The sequence below is a fragment of the Copadichromis virginalis genome, linkage group LG16 (assembly GCF_057382275.1).
Source record: "Copadichromis virginalis isolate Kocher_CV1m ecotype Utaka linkage group LG16, C_Virginalis_male_GT1.1, whole genome shotgun sequence".
Classification (NCBI taxonomy): Eukaryota; Metazoa; Chordata; class Actinopteri; order Cichliformes; family Cichlidae; genus Copadichromis; species Copadichromis virginalis.
Genome location: NC_140633.1, coordinates 10,665,795 through 10,688,117, shown reverse-complemented (window position 1 = coordinate 10,688,117; position 22,323 = coordinate 10,665,795). Strand labels below are relative to the sequence as shown.

Sequence of the window (22,323 nt, the reverse complement as noted above, 5' to 3'; positions counted from 1 at the left end):
AACCAACTTTCATAGCCTTGTCCACACAGTATTACTTCCTGATCTTGAAAAAGCAAGCTGACGTTGAGCACAGTGGTGTAATTACTGTGTTACTGCTTTAATCCAGTAGAGGGAGAATTAATGACAACTGCTGTGTAAACCGATGGGGGGGCCAAACAGTAGAGGAATATTGGGGTAAAGAAAGGGAGGGGGTGGCATCGCTGAGGAAGTATTCCTGGACTGTTATTTCACATGGCAAGGCTGCAGTTGAGTCTTAAGACAGGATATATCACTTAAACCCTACCACGTGCCTTAGCATAGCGCTGCGGTCTTCACACAGCCACTGGCAGACTCTCATCCAGTCTTCCTGTGCAGCGGGCCCATCCTTAGTCTGGATCAACAATAATGAATAGAGGATATAGGAGAAGCTTGCTAATCCAGGATCCTCCAGCATCAAGGTTGTCTAGGCTTGCAAAACGTTGATTGCTGAGATGGACTGATTGTTGGCCATTTAAAACAGTTACAAAAATACTGTCATGCTGATTTGCAACATGCTTTGTCTGCAAGTAGCTACTGTTGTGAAGGAGCTGGAAATGTGAAGCTGAAATAGATGTTGCAAAGGGGCAAAATCAATTTAGTCACAGAGTTGCAGAAACTTGGCATTGGTTAGCCATTTGAAAACCAATCTTTAGTCTGCAGTCAGCAAACTAAAGTGAATCCTCAATACTGGCATTGATTGTTTTATGTTAAAAATTGGAGTCTGAGAACATGATCTCAGTGCAAGAAGAGAATAAAGGAAGCAAGAAGAAATTAACACAGAACCCCGTTTACCTTCAGCAGTGCTGTAATTCTTCATTGCAGAGTTTCAATAAGGTGCTGTATAGATTCCTCAGAGATTCTGGTCCAGAATGACATGATAGCATTTTACACTTGCTGCAGATTTAATAATAATAATAATAATAATAAACTTTATTTATAAAGCACACTTAAAAACCAAGGGTATGCCAAGGTGCTTAACAAGTAAAATAGAGTATAGGAGGAGGATAATAGAAATAGGACCAAAGCAAGTACTAAATATGCAAGCAGAAAACTGTCACTAATACATAGGAAAGCAACAGGTACAGAGCAAACAAGAATTTAAATGAGCATAGAAGTGCATGATATAAAATCATAAAAGAAATATTAACTAGAGGGAAAGGCAAGATTGAATAAGTGGGTTTTTAATCGTGATTTGAACAGTGCAATGGAATCAGATGCGCGGAGGTCGAGAGGAAGGGTATTCCACAGTACCGGGGCAGCCAGAGCAAACGCACGGTCACCCCGGGACTTCAGTCGAGATCTGGGTTGGGTCAGAAGTAGTTGAGTGGCAGATCTGAGTGTTCTAGCAGGAGTATGTGGTTTGAGAAGTTCACTAAGATAACTTGGCGCTAATTTATTAATAGTTTTGAAAGTAAGGAGTAATATTTTAAATTGAATACGGTACTTTATGGGCAGCCAATGCAGGCTAGCTAGGACAGGGGTAATATGGCAAAATTTCCTGGTACCAGTCAAAAGGCGGGCTGCTGCATTTTGGACTGTTTGCAGTTTAAGAAGAAGAGAAGAGGGAAGACCATAGTACAAGGAGTTACAATAATCCAACCTGGAGGTCACAAAAGCGTGAATAAGCTTCTCCAGGTCCTCATGCGGAATATAATGCCTAGCCTTAGAGATAAGGCGCAGTTGGTGAAAGCTAGATCTCACTACAGCAGACACTTGCTTATCGAGTTTGAGCGAGCTATCCAGCAGTACACCCAAGTTACTGACATAGTCACAAGAAAAACTAGCAAAGGAACCCAGGGCAGCACAGAGTTGGGCACGAGGGATTTTACTGTTGAACACCACAATCTCAGTCTTCTTATCATTTAAAACGAGGGAATTACTCAGGAACCATTCTTTGACCTCCCGCATGCATTCTTGAAAATAGTGCAGGGACACAGCAAGGTCGTCAGTAAGTTCAAAATAGATCTGTATGTCATCGGCATAACAGTGGAAGGCGATATTGTATTTTTCAAAGATTGTGCCTAGAGGGAGCAAATACAATGAGAAGAGAATAGGGCCTAAAACTGATCCTTGAGGCACACCACAACAGACCGGAGCGGAGGAAGAGGAGAAGGTGCCTAAGTGAACTGATAAGGATCTATCAGCGAGGTATGATTTAAACCAGTCGAGGGCAGTGCCTCTAATACCCACAGTGTGCTCAAGTCTTAGTAATAAAATGTTATGGTCCACCATATCAAAGGCCGAAGAGAGGTCCAGTAAAACTAGGACCATAGAGCGTCCAGTATCAGTGATTACAAGAATATCATTAAGAACTCTAACCAACGCTGTTTCAGTGCTATGCAATGGCTTAAAGGCAGATTGAAATTTCTCAGCAATATTGTTCGTGTCCAAGTACGCCTGGAGTTGGGAGAGAACTAGTCTCTCCAGGATCTTGGACAAGAACGAAAGCTTAGAGATCGGTCTATAGTTTGAAAGGTCATAACAGTCTTAGATTTAAAAGTGTTTGCCTGTCGTATGTAATCAGTGCACAGCCATTAGATGCGCATACAACTAAAAGGATAAAAAAATACAATGCCAAGGTCCATAAAGAGCGTAGAGAGGGTAAGAAGCAGCGAAGCAGATGTAGCCGAGGACGGCAAGCCACGTACACCGGCGCCATCTTCTACCACGTCTTTCTTGGCTGCACATCCTTATCTCCTGTTCCACCACAGTTAAAGGTTGCTCTATTACACTGGGATCTGGTGAATTTAGAGTACAATCAGCTCCATTGTCATGTTTAGGAAAATAGTTTAAGATGCTTTGAGCTTTGTGACATGGCACATTATTCTATCAGAAGCAGCCATCAGAAGATGTGTACACTATGGTTATAAAGGGAGGGTCATGGTCAGCAACAGTACTCTGGTGTGCTGTGGTTTTTAAGCAATGTTCAGTTGGTGCTAAGGGATCCAAAGTGCTCCAAGAAAAATCCCCCACACAATTACACCACCACAAGCACCTTGACCCATTAATACAAGGCAGGATAGATCCATGCTTTCATGTTGTTTACACCAGATTCTGACCCTACCATTTGAATGTTACAACAGAAATCGAGACTCATCAGAACAGGCAGCGTTTTTCCAGTCTTCTGTTGTCTGATTTTGGTGAGCCAGTGTGGTCTGTAGCCTTACTTTCCTGTTCTTAGCTGACAGGAGTGGCACCTGCTGTGGTTTTCTGTAGTTCTCAAGTCTTTCTATCGGCTTGAGAACTGCTGCTGACTGAATATTTTTCCCTTTTCATACAATTCTCTGTAAACACTCGGATGGTTGTGTGGGAAAATCCCAGCAGATCAACAATTTCAGAAAAACTCAGACCAACCCGACTGGCACAAACAACCGTGCCACATTCAAAGTCACTTAAAATACCTTTCTTCACCGTTCTGCTGCTCACTTTGAACTCCAGTTGGTTGTCTTGACCATGTCTGTGTACTTACGCAATGAATTGCTGCCATGTTATTGACTGGTTTAGCTATTTGCATTTAAAAAAAAAAAAGAAGACAAAACAAAACTCACTGGCATCGTCCTTTTTTGCGTCCCCCTACAAGAGTTCACTATTGTGTTACAACCTGAAACATCTTAAAGATTGTTCATAAAATTCAGGATCCCACCAATTTCATATAAGAAGAGTTTAGTTTTAGCATTAGTTGCCAACAGTGTTATTTAAAAACATTGTTTAGGCTTTCATGGAGGCACAGCAAGAAATGACACAAAACAAAATGTAATAACTTTTCTGATACTTTAACTTCTTATCTAGAATGATGAAGTCAGATTTGTCCTTGGCTACTGTTGAAATATTGGTAAATGTAAATAGACCCTCGGTCTGTTAACGCTTGTTTTTTTTATTCTAGAAATCTGTAAAGGAGCTGACAACGTACCATTAGTGTTCATATTATTAAATTTATAGTTTGTTCACTTTGAGTAGCATGTGGTAACAAAATTTCTTTTTTTAAGAATCGGGTGGACTACAGCATGCTTAAAGGACAAAGGAACACAGCCTGAGAGCAAGGAAAAGTTCATAAGAAATAGGATACTAGGTCCGATTACATCAAAACAGTCCTTAGCTAAACGAGATGGAAGAATGTCAAGCACAGTATTGGTGTTATTCATTTGAGCAACTAGCCGCTTAAGAGTCAAAAGTGACACAGGCTCAAACTGGTGGAAAGTTGAAATGCACTCAGGAATGGGGAGAGGATATAAAGCAGGGGGAAGGGAGGACTTAAGAGATGAGACCTTTTTTAAAAAGTGAGTTTGAAATCGCTCACAAAGACCCTGAGAATGAATTAAAGGCATGTCTGGGGAAGGGTTAACCACAGAGTTAAAAATTTTAAATAAGGTACGGGGGTTATGGTCATTGGCCAGGATGATTTTGGACAAGAAGGACGCTTTGGCCGTTTTAGCAGCACTTTGGAATTTTAAGCGGCTAGTCCGTAGCATGTCATGGGAAACCTGAAGTTTATCTTTTTTCCACCTTCTCTCAGCGCGCCGACACACGCGACGTAAGGCGCGCGTAGTGTCATTAAGCCAACACTGAGAGTAGGTTCTAGGGCGCTTCATCTTAATGGGGGCAACAGTATCAAGGATTGAAGAAATCAGCGATAGGAAGGAATTAGCATAGTCATCAACCGAGTGAAAAGAACAACAGTCGAGAGTGACAGATGCAGAATCCAAGAAAGACATAGAGAAGTTTGACATCGCTTCAGCATTAATTACACATAGCGGGCGAAGGGGAGCCGCAGGATGTAGTTCATTAGTGCATAAGCCAGTATCAAATATAACTGGGAAATGATCCGAGATCCCAGCGTCACTTATATCCTTGATACAAATGTCCAGACCATATGAGAAAACCAAGTCCAAAGTATGTCCTTTAACATGCGTTGGGTCATTAACCCACTGAGCCAGGTTAAAAGAGTCCGTTAAGGCAAGGAAGTCTTTAGCAAATGAGTCATCCTTACAGCAAGTGTGTATGTTAAAATCACCGACAATGAGAACACAACCATACTTAAAAAGAACGGAGCCTAGGAGATCAGCAAAGTCCGTGATAAAATATTTGCTATATTTAGGCGGTCGATAAACCACCACGCAGAGTGTGGTCGTGGATGCAGTCATCTCCAATAATTGGACTTCAAAGCTAGAGTAGGTAGGTGAGGGTAGCTGCCGAACTGCATACGAATTCTTAAAAACCGAGGCTACGCCGCCACCCCTACCAGTAAGCCTTGGTGAGCTAAAAGCAACACAGTCCGACGGAAGAAGTTCAGTAAAAGGGATGAACTCACCAGGACGAATCCAGGTTTCAGTCAGGAATAAGGCATCAATCCCATTAGTGGAGATGAAGTCATTTAAAAGAAAGGTCTTATTGACCAGCGACCTGACATTAAGCAATGCCATCCGTATCCTAGGGGCTAAGTCGCCACGGGTGGTGCGTCGTAGGACACTTAGGTTGCTTCGGCAAACGCCGCGTCGGAGCGATGTTATCCAAACCCGAGCAGGAGAACATGCCACAGGAATCGCAGGGTAGACTTCGTGGTCGGCCAAGCAGATCCAACGGTGGGTGAGCAACTTAGCATCAGAGCGCTCCTGGGAAGGAGGGAAAGAAGATAAAATATCCAGGCTGGCATGTGGGTAGCCTGTGGCTCTGGCTTTAAAGTAGAGCCTGAAGCGAACGCGACGGCCGCTCCTTCTACCGCGTTTCCTATAGCGTTTCTTGTGTAGATTCGGAATAGGTAGGTGGAGGAAGCCGGTCGGAGGGTCCGGTCGGGGCGCGGTGGCGTCACTCAGGTTCCAGCAAGGATCAGGCCGAGAGGAATGAGAGAGTCTTAGATTTAAAAGTGTTTGCCTGTCGTATGTAATCAGTGCACAGCCATTAGATGCGCATACAACTAAAAGGATAAAAAAATACAATGCCAAGGTCCATAAAGAGCGTAGAGAGGGTAAGAAGCAGCGAAGCAGATGTAGCCGAGGACGGCAAGCCACGTACACCGGCGCCATCTTCTACCACATCTTTCTTGGCTGCACATCCTTATCTCCTGTTCCACCACAGTTAAAGGTTGCTCTATTACACTGGGATCTGGTGAATTTAGAGGCCGTTTGAGTACAATCAGCTCCATTGTCATGTTTAGGAAAATAGTTTAAGATGCTTTGAGCTTTGTGACATGGCACATTATTCTCTCAGAAGCAGCCATCAGAAGATGTGTACACTATGGTTATAAAGGGAGGGTCATGGTCAGCAACAGTACTCTGGTGTGCTGTGGTTTTTAAGCAATGCTCAGTTGGTGCTAAGGGATCCAAAGTGCTCCAAGAAAAATCCCCCACACAATTACACCACCACAAGCACCTTGACCCATTAATACAAGGCAGGATAGATCCATGCTTTCATGTTGTTTACACCAGATTCTGACCCTACCATTTGAATGTTACAACAGAAATCGACACTCATCAGAACAGGCAGCGTTTTTCCAGTCTTCTGTTGTCTGATTTTGGTGAGCCAGTGTGGTCTGTAGCCTTACTTTCCTGTTCTTAGCTGACAGGAGTGGCACCTGCTGTGGTTTTCTGTAGTTCTCAAGTCTTTCTATCGGCTTGAGAACTGCTGCTGACTGAATATTTTTCCCTTTTCATACAATTCTCTGTAAACACTCGGATGGTTGTGTGGGAAAATCCCAGCAGATCAACAATTTCAGAAAAACTCAGACCAACCCGACTGGCACAAACAACCGTGCCACATTCAAAGTCACTTAAAATACCTTTCTTCACCGTTCTGCTGCTCACTTTGAACTCCAGTTGGTTGTCTTGACCATGTCTGTGTACTTACGCAATGAATTGCTGCCATGTTATTGACTGGTTTAGCTATTTGCATTAAAAAAAAAAAAGAAGACAAAACAAAACTCACTGGCATCGTCCTTTTTTGCGTCCCCCTACAAGAGTTCACTATTGTGTTACAACCTGAAACATCTTAAAGATTGTTCATAAAATTCAGGATCCCACCAATTTCATATAAGAAGAGTTTAGTTTTAGCATTAGTTGCCAACAGTGTTATTTAAAAACATTGTTTAGGCTTTCATGGAGGCACAGCAAGAAATGACACAAAACAAAATGTAATAACTTTTCTGATACTTTAACTTCTTATCTAGAATGATGAAGTCAGATTTGTCCTTGGCTACTGTTGAAATATTGGTAAATGTAAATAGACCCTCGGTCTGTTAACGCTTGTTTTTTTTATTCTAGAAATCTGTAAAGGAGCTGACAACGTACCATTAGTGTTCATATTATTAAATTTATAGTTTGTTCACTTTGAGTAGCATGTGGTAACAAAATCATCAAACCAGATTTGGCGTTGAAATATTGTGTTGTTTGGACTTGTGGTGCACATAATTCAGCTGCTCAGTACGCCATGAAAGGAATCTGCCCACGTTTGCTCCGTTTGAGTCGTGCGGTTGCTTTTTTGCTCAGCAGTGTGCATTGAATTATAGCTCACGAAGCGAAAGAGGATGGTTTTTAACTGCAGCTGTGTTCCCTCACGTTTCGAAGAGGGGAGCGCTGCTTTGATGCACAATACCTGGGCTGAGGTAGTGTGCATCCATGAGTGCTGAACAGCCAGCTGTTTCTGATTTATTAGTGTTTCTTTGTTGGCTGGAGTTAATGAAGGTGTTACAAAGTTGGTTTGAATGTCTGTATGATGGCAGTTTTGGAAGCTACATGTGAGAGCTCTGGGTGTTCAAATCTCTTCATTTGTATTTGATTTAAACTCTTGTGGTCAGTGGTTTACTGTGTGTGTGCGTGCGTCTGTCAGTACATCTTATCTCTGCAGTGGGAAAACTGACGTGTCACTCTGGTTATTCCTGAACCTGCTGGAACAGTTCATATAGTAGCAGGTGATGTCTTTTAAAAACCCACCAAACCACAGCCACATGTCCTAGTCACTCCATGTATATTACTCATCCTGGAGGCACGTACGCTACACACACGCACACAAACGCACACTCAACCACACCATCTTTTTTTTTTTTTTTTTTTTTTTCCCTCTTGTTTTTAAAAGAGCTGTTGAAATTGTAAATTCACTCGTCAGCTCAGCAAGCTCCTCTGTTTATAAGCAGTGAACGTGAAGTGCGTGAACAGTTAGTGAGAAGTGGGTATTCAAACTGTAACTTTTAAGTCATGTAACTGCTTTAGAAAAGTACATAAATGTTTTAATCGTATTTAAGTGAGGAAATAAAAAATTGTCCGTAGTTTCTTTTACACAAAGGACATATTGGGTGTACCACATCTATAAGTAAACCCAGAGAACATGCACGAGCCATGCCATACTAATAGCCAGTGCTTAACGGTCATAAATTACATTAGTTATTACAAATATATAAAAAATGTAATGTCATTATAATTCAATTCAATTCAATTAAATTTTATTTATATAGCGCCAAATCACAACATAAGTCGCCTCAAGGCACTTCATAGATACAGAGAAAAACCCAACAATCATATGACCCCCTATGAGCAAGCACTTTGGCGACAGTGGGAAGGAAAAACTCCCTTTTAACAGGAAGAAACCTCCGGCAGAACCAGGCTCAGGGAGGGGCGGGGCCATCTGCTGTGATTGGTTGGGGTGAGAGAAGGAAGACAGGATAAAAGACATGCTGTGGAAGAGAGACAGAGGTTAATAACAGATATGATTCAATGCAGAGAGGTCTGTTAATACATAGTGAGTGAGAAAGGTGACTGGAAAGGAAAAACTCAATGCATCATGGGAATCCCCCGGCAGCCTAAGTCTATTGCAGCATAACTAAGGGAGGATTCAGGGTCACCTGGTCCAGCCCTAACTATATGCTTTAGCAAAAAGGAAAGTTTTAAGCCTAATCTTAAAAGTAGGATAGTGTCTGTCTCCTGAATCCAAACTGGAAGCTGGTTCCACAGAAGAGGAGCCTGAAAACTGAAGGCTCTGCCTCCCATTCTACTTTTAAATACTCTAGGAACAACAAGTAGGCCTGCAGAGCGAGAGCGAAGTGCTCTAATAGGGTGATATGGTACTACAAGGTCATTAAGATAAGATGGGGCCTGATTATTTAAGACCTTGTATGTGAGGAGCAGGATTTTGAATTCAATTCTGGATTTAACAGGAAGCCAATGAAGGGATTATATTATATTCACCTACAAATACTTAAAGGTAGGTAAAGTGCAATAAGGGGTTAACAAGTAATGTTTTTACAGGAAACAAAGAAAGAATTATGCTGTAATTTAGGTAACGTGTTAGTAATTTTAGGTAACGCGAGTCATTTTAGTGCTACTTAATTTCAGGTGTTTTACAGGAAGGGTGACAAATTATTCTGCAAGTAATTTTAAGTACTGCGCAATTTCTTGGTAATTTTGTGGTTAAACAAGCAATATTTCCCCGTCTTACATTGCAAGTAGTCGAGTAGTGGAGTCTTTTAACTTTACCTAACTTCCAGGTATTTTACAAGAGAGGAGAGACTCCGTTTGAACAATGATTGTAAAAGGAAAAAAAATTAAGTCAGACTCAGTGATTGTAAGGTCGTGATTGCCTATAATAGTGATGGCATGTATTTTTTTTCTTGTAAGTTAAAGGAAAACAGTCCTTATCGCATTAATATTGGTAAAATAAAAGAAGAGTTGAATAAAAGAACATGGTGCACAGCAACATGGCGACTGTTAAATAAAGATATTGGCGACTGTCAAGCCTTTGAGTCGCCGAGCAGCTGAATAGGGGAATAATGTTGACGCGCCCGCTGTTTAAAACGTTATTCAAAGTTCCAAGTTAAAACTCCTTTATTTGTTGTCAAATCCTTAAAATCCGTAGAAAAACAGTGATCAAAAAACATTCCAAGCTTGAGCGATCAGCAAAAGTCGACTTCCCCCATCACCCACTCATTCACAAAATTTCCCTCGGGCCGTGAACAGGTGATATAACAATCACTATTACTGACACCACGTGACCCAAAGCTACGCCTATCCATAACATTCCGGCCCCTAATTATTACATTTTTACAGTAATAATTACACATCCAACACCACGCTCACAACACACACTTCATCATATCACAGACACCCAGTGAGACAACATAACATACTCAAAAGTCCACCAAAGTTATTTTCTCATGTCTTCTCTTCTTTTCTTCTGTCTGCACATGGTCAGTCAGTCATAGGCCAGAGGTTACCAGCACTTAGCCTAAATATAGTCAGTCTTATGTACATCTCATAACATTAAAGTCAATTCAAAGTTAGTTATGTCACACTGTGTCAAAATGTCATAATCATGGGTCAGAAGTCTCCTGAAGAAGGCATATCTTTGTGATGGGTCTGCACACATGGCTGGTTGGGGTCTTAATCCAGACCTGACGCACAAGCCCCTTTTCATCTGGTGCAGCTCCGGTGACTCTCCCAATGATCCAGGAACCGCGAGGTGCAGAATCATCCACTATAAGGACCACATCTCCAGGAACGAAGTTGCGTTTAATCCTTCCCCATTTCTGGCGCTGCTGAAGTTGTGGCAAGTACTCTTTAGTCCATCTTTTCCAAAACAGATCAGACATATACTGAACTTGCCTCCATCGTTTACGTGCGTAGAGATCGTCCCTCCGGAACAGGCTAGGTGGTAAAGACGGGTTTGACTTGAGAAGAAGGAGATGGTTTGGTGTTAAGGCTTCCAAATCATTTGGGTCGGTGGATTCCAGCGTAATGGGTCTACTGTTGAGGATTGACTCCACTTCACAAAGAGCAGTTTGGAGCCCTTCCTCGTCCAAATGCTGTGTTTGGAGAGTGGAATTAAGGACCTTTCTGACAGAACGAATCAACCGCTCCCATGCTCCGCCATGATGCGATCCAGTTGGAGGATTAAAGATCCATTTCACTCCCTTCAGAGACACAGCATCAGAAATCTTTTCCTGATTCCACTGTTCCATAGCTCGTCTCAGCTCGCGCTCTGCGCCCACAAAGTTAGTCCCGTTGTCTGAGCGCAGTTCTTGTACCTGACCTCGTCTTGCAATGAAACGTCGTAAGGCGTTAATGAAAGAGTCAGTGTCAAGGGATGAGGCAACCTCAATATGTACTGCTCTAATTGCCAAACAAGTAAAAATAACACCATACCGCTTCACAAGACTTCTCCCGCGCTTCACTTCAAATGGACCAAAATAGTCCACTCCAACAAAGCTAAATGGGGGTTTCTCAGGGGTCACTCTGCTTTCAGGTAACTCAGCCATCTGCTGCTGGCCTGCAGCTCCATGAAATCTTCTGCAGGTCACACACCTCGACATGATGCTTCGAATCAAAGTACCAGCACCGGGAATCCAGTATTTTTGATGCAGCTTTGAGAGTATGTGGTTCCTTCCACCATGACCCACCTCTTTATGAATATGCTGTAAAATGAGATTAGAAATGTGAAGCTCTTTAGCAATTATGACAGGACGCTTGGAATCTTCTGACATGACAGCTCTACTGAGACGTCCGCCAACCCGCAGCACATCATCCTCCAAAACAGGATTCAACTTATATATGTGGCTGCTTCGTTTCACAGACTCTCCACTTTGGAGACGAGAAATTTCTTCGGCATATCTTTTCCTCTGACAGAACTTAATTATTTGCATCTCAGCATCCTCAATCTCTCCCAACGAAAGAAAGCCATGCCGGAAATCAACCTTATGTTGGGCATCTTCAGACTGAATTGCATCAGATGCAGACTGGAAATGTTTCTTCTTGCGATGCAAAAGCAATGTCTTGAACCTCAAAATCCAACCCATCACCCTGATGAGACGAGTCCAGGATGAGGCACGATGGATTAAAAGGGTCAGAGGATGATCATCATCGTGTGCTTGTAAGACCTCGATGGCAGCAGACACCTTAACTTCAGGATCTTCATGTGGAAGTTCTTGCAAGTTTCCTGGGTTCACAGGCCAATTGTTCTCTGGCTGTGTAAGAAATGCAGGACCAGATATCCATTCAGTGTCACGTAAAAAGGTCTCTGCCTTCATACCTCTGGAGGCAAGGTCCGCAGGGTTATGTGTGGTGTTCACATACCTCCATTGGGAGGCACTAGAAGCCTTGAGGATTTCTGACACTCTGTTCGCCACAAAAACACGGAACCTGGAAGTCTCATTGTTTATATATTTCAACACTGCGGTGCTGTCCGTCCAAAAGACAGAGTTTAGGAGAGGTAGTCTCAGCTCCCTCCTCCACATTCTATCCATGCGAACCGCTACCACTGCTGCCGTCAATTCCATGCGAGGGATTGTGACTGGTTTTAAAGGTGCCACTCTGGATTTTCCCATTATAAAGGAACTGTGCGTCTGTGAGCGACTGTTGTGCAGCAACAGGTAGGTAACAGCCCCATAGCCCTTCTCACTCGCATCTGCAAAATGATGCAACTGAGCTGTGGTCGTCTGTCCAAAGTCAGAAGGCTTTAAACATCGTCTGATGCTGATGTTGTTCAACAGATGCAATTCTTCTACCCAGCTTTTCCACTCTTGAGCAACTGCTGATGGTATAGCATCATCCCATCCTATCCCCCTCTGGCACAGATCTTGAAGGATTCTCTTGGCTGTGAAGATAACAGGAGCAAGGAACCCCAGAGGGTCATAGAAGGAGCTTACTGTGGATAGGATTGCTCTCCGAGTCAATGGTCTGTTTGGGATAGATATGCAGAACTTAAATGCATCTGACTGCAGGCACCACTTCACTCCCAATGCCCGCTCAACAGGTAAAAGGTCACAATCCAGGTCTAGCTCCTTAACTTCATTTGCTCTTTCCTCCTCAGGTATAACTGCCAAAACACTGCGGCTATTGCTGATCCACTTTGTTAAGTGGAAACCACCTTTGGCGCAAATGTCTCTGAGGTCTGAGTAAAGATTGATGGCTTCTTCTTCAGAGCATATTGAAGCAAGGCAGTCATCGACGTAAAAACTATACAGAATGGTGTCGATCACCTGCTGGCTGAAGTATGCTTTGTTATCCTCTGCGCATTTCCGCAGGGCGTAGTTAGCACAGCTCGGAGAGGACGTTGCCCCAAACAAATGAACACCCATCCTGTACTCCTGCATGCGCTGATTGATGTCACCACCGGGCCACCAAAGAAACCTCAAAAGGTCAGCATCTTCCTCTGGCACATGCACCTGATGAAACATAGCCTCGATGTCAGACATCAAAACAATGGGCTCTTTTCTGAACCTCGTCAGTACGCCAACCAAACTGTTTGTTAAGTCAGGACCACTCAGGAGCTGCGCATTAAGAGAGACGCCCTGGAATGATGCTGCACAGTCAAAGACGACGCGCATCTTCCTCTTGGTAGGATGGTAAACCCCATGATGAGGGATATACCAAAGCTTCCCATCACTGCGCTCTAATTCTGTGACTGGGACTCTCTTTGCATATCCTCTAGATATAAGATCTGTCATGAAGGCAGTATAGTCTTTATGAAAGTCTTTATCTCTGATGAACCTTTTCTTCAAACCTAAGGCTCGTTGCTCAACAATTGCACGGTTGTCAGGCATTCTTATGTCTCGGTCTTTCAGTGGCAGGGCAATGCTGTAGTGCCCATCCCCCAAAGTCACAGTCTTGCTGGCCAATTCCAGGAACTTCAAGTCTTCCTTTGACAGCCCCATCTGTTCATCATCGCTGCTCTCGGGAAAGTCCATCTTGAACTGCTGTTTCCATAGCTTGTCCAGTGTGACAGCAGAAACTCTGTTGACAGTGACTGTTGCCAAACATCCTGGCCTTCCACAGCATTCTCGATTAAGTGGCCCATTCACAGTCCAGCCGAGCACAGTCCTAATGGCAAAAGGACCATCGCCAACACTCCGGATGACCTCCAAAGGTTCTAGAGCTCTGGGCATATTCATGCCAATCAAAAGCTCAACATTGGCCTTAATTTCTGGCAAATGAACATGCTTCAAATGTGGCCAGTCATCCAGGTCCTGTTGATTTGGGATGTTACCAATATCTACAGGCATTTTATGCTGAGTGAAGAGGTTAGGCATATCACAGTACATGTCACTGTCCAATCCAGCAACTTCAAGTTCAGGTACAATGAAACTGTCCACCACTTTCTCCTGTCCCATGGTGCGCAGGAGAATCTTTGTCCTCCTCCCAGCAATATTCAGCTTGTCCATAAGACCCACTGTACAAAAGGATGCTGAACTCCCTTGGTCCAGAAAGGCATACGTTTCCACTATTCTTTGACCTCTCTTTGATTTTACTTTAACTGGCACAATGGCAAGCTTACAGTCCTGTTCACCGGCCCCAGTAAGACCACTAGTCTGGATCGTAACAGGAATGTTATCTGCCTCATTATTAGGTTTGACTTCATTCTTCTCTTTGTGGTGAATATGGAGTATACTTGCATGTCGGAGGCCACAGATTTTACATGAAAGGCGTTTTCTGCATTCTTTGCTTATGTGCCCAGTACACAAACAGCCAAAACAAATGCGGTTCTTTTTAAGAAAAGAAATCTTCTCATCATGAGGTTTCTTATCAAGCAGAGCGCATGACTCCAGTGTGTGTCCGCCTTTGCAGAAAAAACAAGCCTTCACAGTGCTGTGACGATCTTGAGCCTCTATCTGATTCTGTCTCTCGACGTCAGAGACTGTTGTGGCGAAGCTACTTCCTTTAGCTTTTAGATGTGGAGAACATTTCCCTCCATTGCTGCCCTTGGCTGCTAGATGTGTTGCTGGAACGTCACATAGATTTCCAAAGATGGGATCTGTTGCGATTTTAACTTGACGCTCAAGGAAGGAAAGAATGTCAATGAATGCGGCTCTGCGATGTTGCCTCTCCTGAATGTCACATGCTACTGTTCGCCATTTGTCTTTTAACTTATATGGCAGTCTTCTAATCACAGCAAGCATATTGGCAGGTGTATTTAATTCAGAGAGATCATCAATCTCTTCCATTGCATTGCAGCATCCACGTAAGAACAAACAATATGCCTGAAGAGCTTTTCCATCTTCCGATCTAATCAGTGGCCATGAGTGAACTTTGTTCAAATAGGCAGATGCAATCACATGTCCATTCCCAAAGTGCTCATACAGCAGAGTCTTTGCCTTTACATATCCAGCACTTCCAGACATATGTTGGCAGCTTTTAACAAGTTCATTGGGCTGCCCCTTGGTGTACTGTGCAAGATAATGCAGGCAGTCACCAGCATCGCCAGTCTTTGCTTCTATGACCTGTTCAAACGAGCGCATAAAGGCCTGAAAATGTAAAGGGTCACCATCAAAGGTTTGAATCTCCCTTTTGGGCAGTGAAGAAAGACTTTGCTGATGGACCAACATACAAGTTAATTCATTTTGTTTTTCCATAATGGACAACAGATTTTCATTGGCTACTGGAAGAGCAGCTTGTGGCTTAGGCAAAGGTGGAATTGATCCAAAGGCGTCAGAAGGCCCCATAAGAGCTGGTGCAGGCCTTTCCCTTTTCATATTCTGTTGCACTGTTTTTACTTGAAGCTCTGCATTCCCAGTGATTGCATTTCCTTCTGTAAGCATCTGAGGAACAAAAGTCTCTGCATCAGCATTAAGAATTTCAAGGCTGTTTCCCTTTGTTTTAAAATATGATTCCATTCCATTAGATTTCCGTGAAGCGACGCTCCGCTTAGTGGATCCAGTTCTCAGCACGTTCACCTTTGCAACAGTTGCAGCTATATCTGCTTCAAGCTGAAGTTGTTCTTTCTTTCTCCTCAATTGTTCCTCTTGTTCTTCAAGAGAGTGTTTTTCTTTCAGCATATGTTGACGTGCAAGCAAGGCGGCCATTTCAGCTTCTGCCCTGAGACGTGCAGATGAAGTAGATGATACTCTTGAGCTTGACCTACTGCCTTGATTTGACACACTGTCGGATGGCAACACGTCATCATTAACATCATTCTGAGGATTAAGAGATAATTGAGGTTCTTTTCCAGTGTGCTCTCGCACCTCCATTTCTCCTCTCAGGGAAGTTTCCTGTGACTGCGCTTTGTCAGATGATGGCCTCCCCGAATGTTTATCAGTTTCAGAAAGCCATATCTTAACATCCTCCATAAACCCTTTATTGTATTTAGAGATGCTTGAGAACCATGTATTTTGTTTAGCTTTCTCATCAAATGAGATTAGAGAAAGTAAAGATTCATGCAATGCACTGGCATCCTTAAACAGGTGTGTTAACTCATCAAACTGTTTTTTGACTTGTGAATGATTTTTATCATCTTTCATTAGCTCTTTAAGAGACATAATAACACTTTTCATTTTGTTTACATGCCTTTTCCGATCTGTTTGGATGGTTTCAATTTTGTTTGCAAGAGCTTTCTCAGTGAGGGAAGTTATTCTTTTATCCTTTTCAGTTTTTCCAACAACAGATGCAGCCTGTGATCCACTCATTTTAAGCATTCAACATAAGCAGCATGCCAAAATCCAAAACAAAGGCAACAGCAATTCCTTCAAACTCAGTTGAACGCCTGCAGAGCCACAACTCACACACACCAAATCCAGCAGCAAACGTAGCGGTGGGCGTGTCACAAAAACATCTTCGTATGGTCAGAATCCAAACTGCGTTCAAACAAACAATACGCAGCACAAAAACACAGTTTACATACCACCGTCGTCTTCTCCTTATCTGTCGGTCTAGCCGCTTTTACGGGTGTAGTGGCGGCGGTGTGTGGGCTCGCATCGGCGTTTATTCAGCGCTGATTGCGGGACGTCCATTGCCGTCGCACTTTTGCTGACAAATATTGGCGACTGTCAAGCCTTTGAGTCGCCGAGCAGCTGAATAGGGGAATAATGTTGACGCGCCCGCTGTTTAAAACGTTAGTCAAAGTTCCAAGTTAAAACTCCTTTATTTGTTGTCAAATCCTTAAAATCCGTAGAAAAACAGTGATCAAAAAACATTCCAAGCTTGAGCGATCAGCAAAAGTCGACTTCCCCCATCACCCACTCATTCACAAAATTTCCCTCGGGCCGTGAACAGGTGATATAACAATCACTATTACTGACACCACGTGACCCAAAGCTACGCCTATCCATAACAAAAGATGTAGGAGGAGAAAATGTTTCCACTCCATAATATGGTCTTGTAAGAACCTGACTTATTTTAGCAGGCCTGCCCTTAAATATTTACTTTCAAATAAAATAATTAAAATTCCATTTCGTTACAAGGACATTGCACAGGTATAAAAAGTGTTAATAAGCATGCTGCACTTGGCTATATTATGTTATCTTTTTCCTAGAAAGTTGCTTCCAAGTTATTTTCAGTCATCTGCTTGGAAGTTGTAAAGATAACATGTATTCCTGAGCACTAGTGTTTATAATCTGCTCTTAATCCAATACAGTGGAGGGTTCAAACCAGTTACATTTCTTCCAGTTTTCCTGTAATTCTGCCTGTCAGACTGCATCACTGCTCTGTCCATCTGCATGAAATGTCTGAAGTAGCTGTGTAGTTATCATTCCTGAGGTTTTGTGAGTTTAGTCTCAGTCATTTGATCTTTAGGAGTGTTTGTACGGCCTTTATCACAGAGGTGGTCCCTCCCTGTGGAGACTGCGTCTAGTTGCGTGTCGCAAGTTAGCCGCACTTGCATTAGGACCACGCGTTAACCTGCTTCTCTCTTTTGTCTCTGGCCTCATAAATATATTTTTTTTTCTCCTGGGCTTTTTCACTGATGATTGACAAACAGGAATTTGATTTAGAACATGACAGGAACGTTAAGAGGCAACAACCTTGGTTAGTTTTATAAAGCCAACATGACAACTGACATTTAAGCTAGACAAAAAAAAGAGTGTTTAAAATCAAGTTAAGAGGGGCTTTCAGAGGAACTAATCGTGAAAGGAAAGTGTTTAATCAGAATGAAATGGTTAACTCCAGTTGTTTGTTAGTCATTGAGGAACACTCACTACTTATCTGACCTCTTTCTCATTCCCCCTAAGGTTCAGTTAGAGGTCCTGTGCCTCGCCACGACTATTTTTAAAGTAGCCTGAAAGCCAATCATTGGATGGACGGACACACACACAATCCCACAGGCCCTTAAACAGGTGCCAACTTCTGTGCCGAGAAGTGTGGTGTGGTGTGTTGTGGTGGGGTGTGTGCACGGGGAGTGACTGTCGACTGGTGTGGCAGGAATGCGTGACCTTGCCAGCCTCTGTCGCCGTTTGGCTTTGATCAAACATTCCTATGGAAGTTTCCTTGTGCTGTCACTGAGCCGCAGGGTAGTGATATGGATCGGTGTGCTTTTTTTTTTCTTTTCTTTTTTAATCTTGTTTTGTTTTGTTTGTTTGTTTTTAAGTTATTTTTTCGTTGGGTTTTTTTTTTCTCTCCACCCTGTGTGTCCCTGAGTTTCATGTGAGGGGAGGGTGCAGCTTTGGGTGTGCAGTTAGCGCGTCCTGCCTGTGCCTGCGCAGGTTCTCCTGTATAACCCAACAGCCCAAATACTTGCATGTTGGGTTAACTGATGATTCAAAGTTGGCTGTGCACTTGAATGTAAGTGTGATTGCTTGTCTGACTCTCTGTGTTAGGTCTAGTGACCTGTGCAGGGTGTGTCCACCCCCCTACCCCGTAAAAGCTGACATAGGCTCCTGCCCTCAATGACCCTGAATTTGATAAGCAGTTAGGAAAATGGATGGATAGGCCAGTTTAGCCTTTGGGTTTAACTTGGGATTTAGCAGTTGGTAGCAACTATGGAAATTAATTTTTCACACATGAAAGCCGATGGTTCTCCTCAGTTGTAGCTGATTCTGGTCGGGCCTTAAACCGTTCCTCTGGCAAACAAAATATTTGATGTCATCCTTTGGTTTGGGATAGTGTCTTTTGTTTTCTGTCAGAAAAATCCATCTGTCCATGCGCTTTAAGCAGGTTATGAGAGAATGTGTTAGAAAAATATTCAGTAAATTAATTCATAATGAAAAGCGTCAACTGAAGCTGTGAAGCTGTTGATATATACAGATAATCTCAGGTTTATTGAGTCTCCTGTGGGAGTTTGTTTTGACGAGGCCGGCGTTGGAGGGAGGATTGCAGAGAGGCCATGAAGAGAGAGGTTTGATGGATTGTTCTCTAGTGAGGTAAGAGATTGTTTGCACTTCCAAAAGCCAGGAGGACAGAAAACAGAAGGAACCTACTTGTTGTTTGATTTGTGGTGAAAATGTATTTTACAGTAGGAGACAAATTTATTATTTTTGGGGGGATAAGGAACAAAGAAGTGGTTCTTGATGGTGGTTAATAAAGCAAGACAAATTGTCTGATGAGTGCAAAGTGTTGTGGGTTTTTGTGAGGTGCTTGGTTAAGGAGAGAGAAAAGCCCCGGTTGGCCTAGGGAAGGGAAGTAGTAAAAAGGATTGTTCTTGATGAGCTAAGGAGAAAATAAAAAGCTTGTTGTGGATGTGTCTTTAGCGTTTTAGAATAAGGACAGGGAGAGTGTGTGTGTGTTGTGGGTTTGTGAAAAGCTTGTGGGTGCAGAGAAAGTCTTAAATAAGGAGACTGTGTGTTGTGAGAGCGTGGAAAACAGATTTGTTTGGGAGAAAGGAGACGAGGGACATTAAGATGAAAATGTTTTTATAGCCTTCAGAACAGAGAGTGATTGTGGGTTTAAGATGATGGTTTCAAATGAGAAGGTCGGGTTGTGCGGACAAGGAGAGAGAAAGTGTCATGTTAGGACCAAGGAGTACAATTTAAAAATGTTCATGAGGGAAAAGAGTGTTGATTGACATGAGAGGACAGAGTGTGATAGAAGTATGAGGGGGGCCTTGGTTTCAGGACTGGGAAGCAGTCCGAAGGAGGGACAAAGTGATTGGCTGAGGAGGGAGGGGGAGTGTTTCAGGGCAGTAAGGAGTCTCGAGGACGTCTTGCAGAGGAGTGGACAAAGAGGCCAAGTGTGGATTGGCTGCGGCGAGAGTGTGTCTGGAGCTTTTCAGATCTTGAGGAAGCAGAAGAGAGAAAACAGCGAAAGAAGGGAGGGCTGGTAGGAAGAGGGGTGAATAAGAGGACAAGAAGGGAAGAAGGTGTCAGGCAAAGTCAGAGGGTAAAGACCGGGGAAAGTCTGAGAAAGCAGATGGAGGGAGAGGGACAGTGGGCAAAAGTGTGAGAAAGAAGTTGAGATTTACTGTGTGGGTAAAAGCTGTGGCAAATGAAGAGCTGACAAAGGAGAAAGAAGGAAGAGCGAAGAAAACAAAGCCACCAAGGAGGGCAGGGTGAGAAAATTAGAAAAAACAAAAACTCGTGGAATAAAGATTGACAGGGTCAATGAGAGGAAGAGCTGGTTAACAATTGACAAGTTTCTGCTGCCAGTCAAACGAAACCAGAATATCAACTGAGAGTGTGCTCTTTGTGTGGTACTCCTCCCTCTCCTCCTCCTCCTCCTCTTCATGCTGTTACTGGCCTTAACTGGCGGCGATTCACTGGGGCGCCACTACATCGCCATGTTCGAGGCCACGCAGAACGTCACGCTTAAGCCCACAGAGACCTGGAGGGAAGCGCTATTGGACACACGTGTCATGGACCTCTTCTTCACTGTGAGTATCCCGTCCATGCTGGATCTCTGTTTTTCTTCTCAGAGCTCTACCAGCTTCTCAAAGTTGTATTTTATTTTAATTTATTTTGAAGTGTTTGATGCTGAATTTGAACCTTAAACCCTGATGTGAAGTATCATGAGTTCCTCTGCACACTTTCGCATGCATGAAGTTGTTACAGTAGCTTCTGATGAAACTTGTATAGCAATGGTTGCCTCCACCAGAATCACCACTACACCAGAAGACTTCTTTTCCCCAAAGTTTTCATCCAAAACAAAGTCATTTTGTCTCTTTATTGTGTTGTTCTTGTCTCCTCCTTTCCTCTCCTGACAGGCGGTTTATTTATTATAAGCAAAGAGAGAGAACTCGTCTTTTCATGTGGGGCAGAAGGATTTCATTTGACCGCCTCGTTTGGCACATCTTAAGTTTGCACTAGCTTTGTGGGTTTATTGAATGCACCATTAAGTAGATTTATGAGTGCTTTGCCGTGGGGTCGTGTTATTGTGTTACTGTCCAGAGGACCGCCCGGTGAAGTAAATGTGTATTTTTGTTCCGTGTGTTTTAAGAGACGGCCCACGCTGGCTGAGCACACAGTGCGGATGAGAGGATTGGAACAAACTGGTCAGCTCTTCTTCCTTCCAGCATCCATCTATGCTCACTGGCAGCCAGTTACCAGATACTGCTTCACTGTACAGCCTTTCAGTTGCCTGCTGCCATATGTGGCTCCTTCCTTTTATCTTCCACCTGTCTTCTACATCTCTACCAAACGCTACTGAAGCTGTGGGCTCTTTTGCAGACATACTGCCGAGAGCTGACAGGCTTCGATTGTTTAGTTTTTACAATTGTGGTCACACATCAAGCCTCGAGGTGGCTAACTGGGAAACCCTGGATGGGTGACTGTTGATTTCTGCTTAGGTTACAGACGGTAGAATTAACATCTGCATCAGTGATCTGGACTCCGGCTGATCCCTCTCTCTATATTTTAGGGCATATAATACAGATCAGTGTTGTTGTGGTGCCACAGCTTATCTTGGGTGTTATTCTTTACAGTGTGCGGCTACTTCCAACATTTTACAGCATCGTGTCTCTCACTGGTTTCAAAAGCTTAACTATATCAGGAGAATTCCCCATATTCTAGATTTGAATCCAGTTTACGAGTTTTGAGGAAGAAACTGAAAAATCTGCAGAAATTATTTGATTCAATCCAGTGAACATGAAAAAATCTTAAGGGAACGTGACCACCAAAGGGACCCTCCCTCCTAATAATGGTATGCTTTTTTCTTTTTTTTTGTATTCATGTCAAGTCATCTGCACTTTATGCTTCCATCAGTTGAAAATTTGGGGCTTTTTAAAAAAAAAAAAAAAATCAGGATTTAGCATTTGTCCACAATGCCAGAACTACTACCATATAGTTGAGTTTGAGTTGTTGTTGTTGTTGTTCAATGATTCACGTTAAGATGTGAAAAATGAAATGTCATAATTTATTTATTTGTGAATTATTCTGAATGCGATATTTCATTGGTTATATGTCTGCATATCCTGTTGGCCAGAGGTCTGAGTTATTCTTTCTCAGCTGCGACTACAATCCTGTCATTTTCCTCTGCTGTGTCTGGAGAGCTTTGTTGCTGTTGAACTGGTGAAACACTCATGTTTTGTTCATAAGCCCTCATTTGCATTGCCTGATAATTACCACTCTTTGACAGTCTCAGTCTTTTTTTTTCTTCTTCTTTTCTCTCTACACAGCAGAAAGTTTTCCCTCTGATTGTCACAACTTTGATCACAAAGAAATCACCATTAACTGTAATTGGCGCTAAGCAGTGG

At 43.0% G+C, this 22,323-nt stretch overlaps 1 protein-coding gene across 1 annotated transcript in view; it reads left to right on the top strand.

Annotated features, from left to right (window-relative positions):
- Nucleotides 1-22,323, top strand: part of xpo4 (exportin 4) — a 69,391-nt gene that overhangs the window by 16,464 nt on the left and 30,604 nt on the right. The window contains exon 7 of the mRNA XM_085435303.1: nucleotides 20,393-20,505. Within this exon, the coding sequence (XP_085291429.1) occupies nucleotides 20,393-20,505 (113 nt within the window). The remainder of the gene's footprint in view (nucleotides 1-20,392; nucleotides 20,506-22,323) is intronic.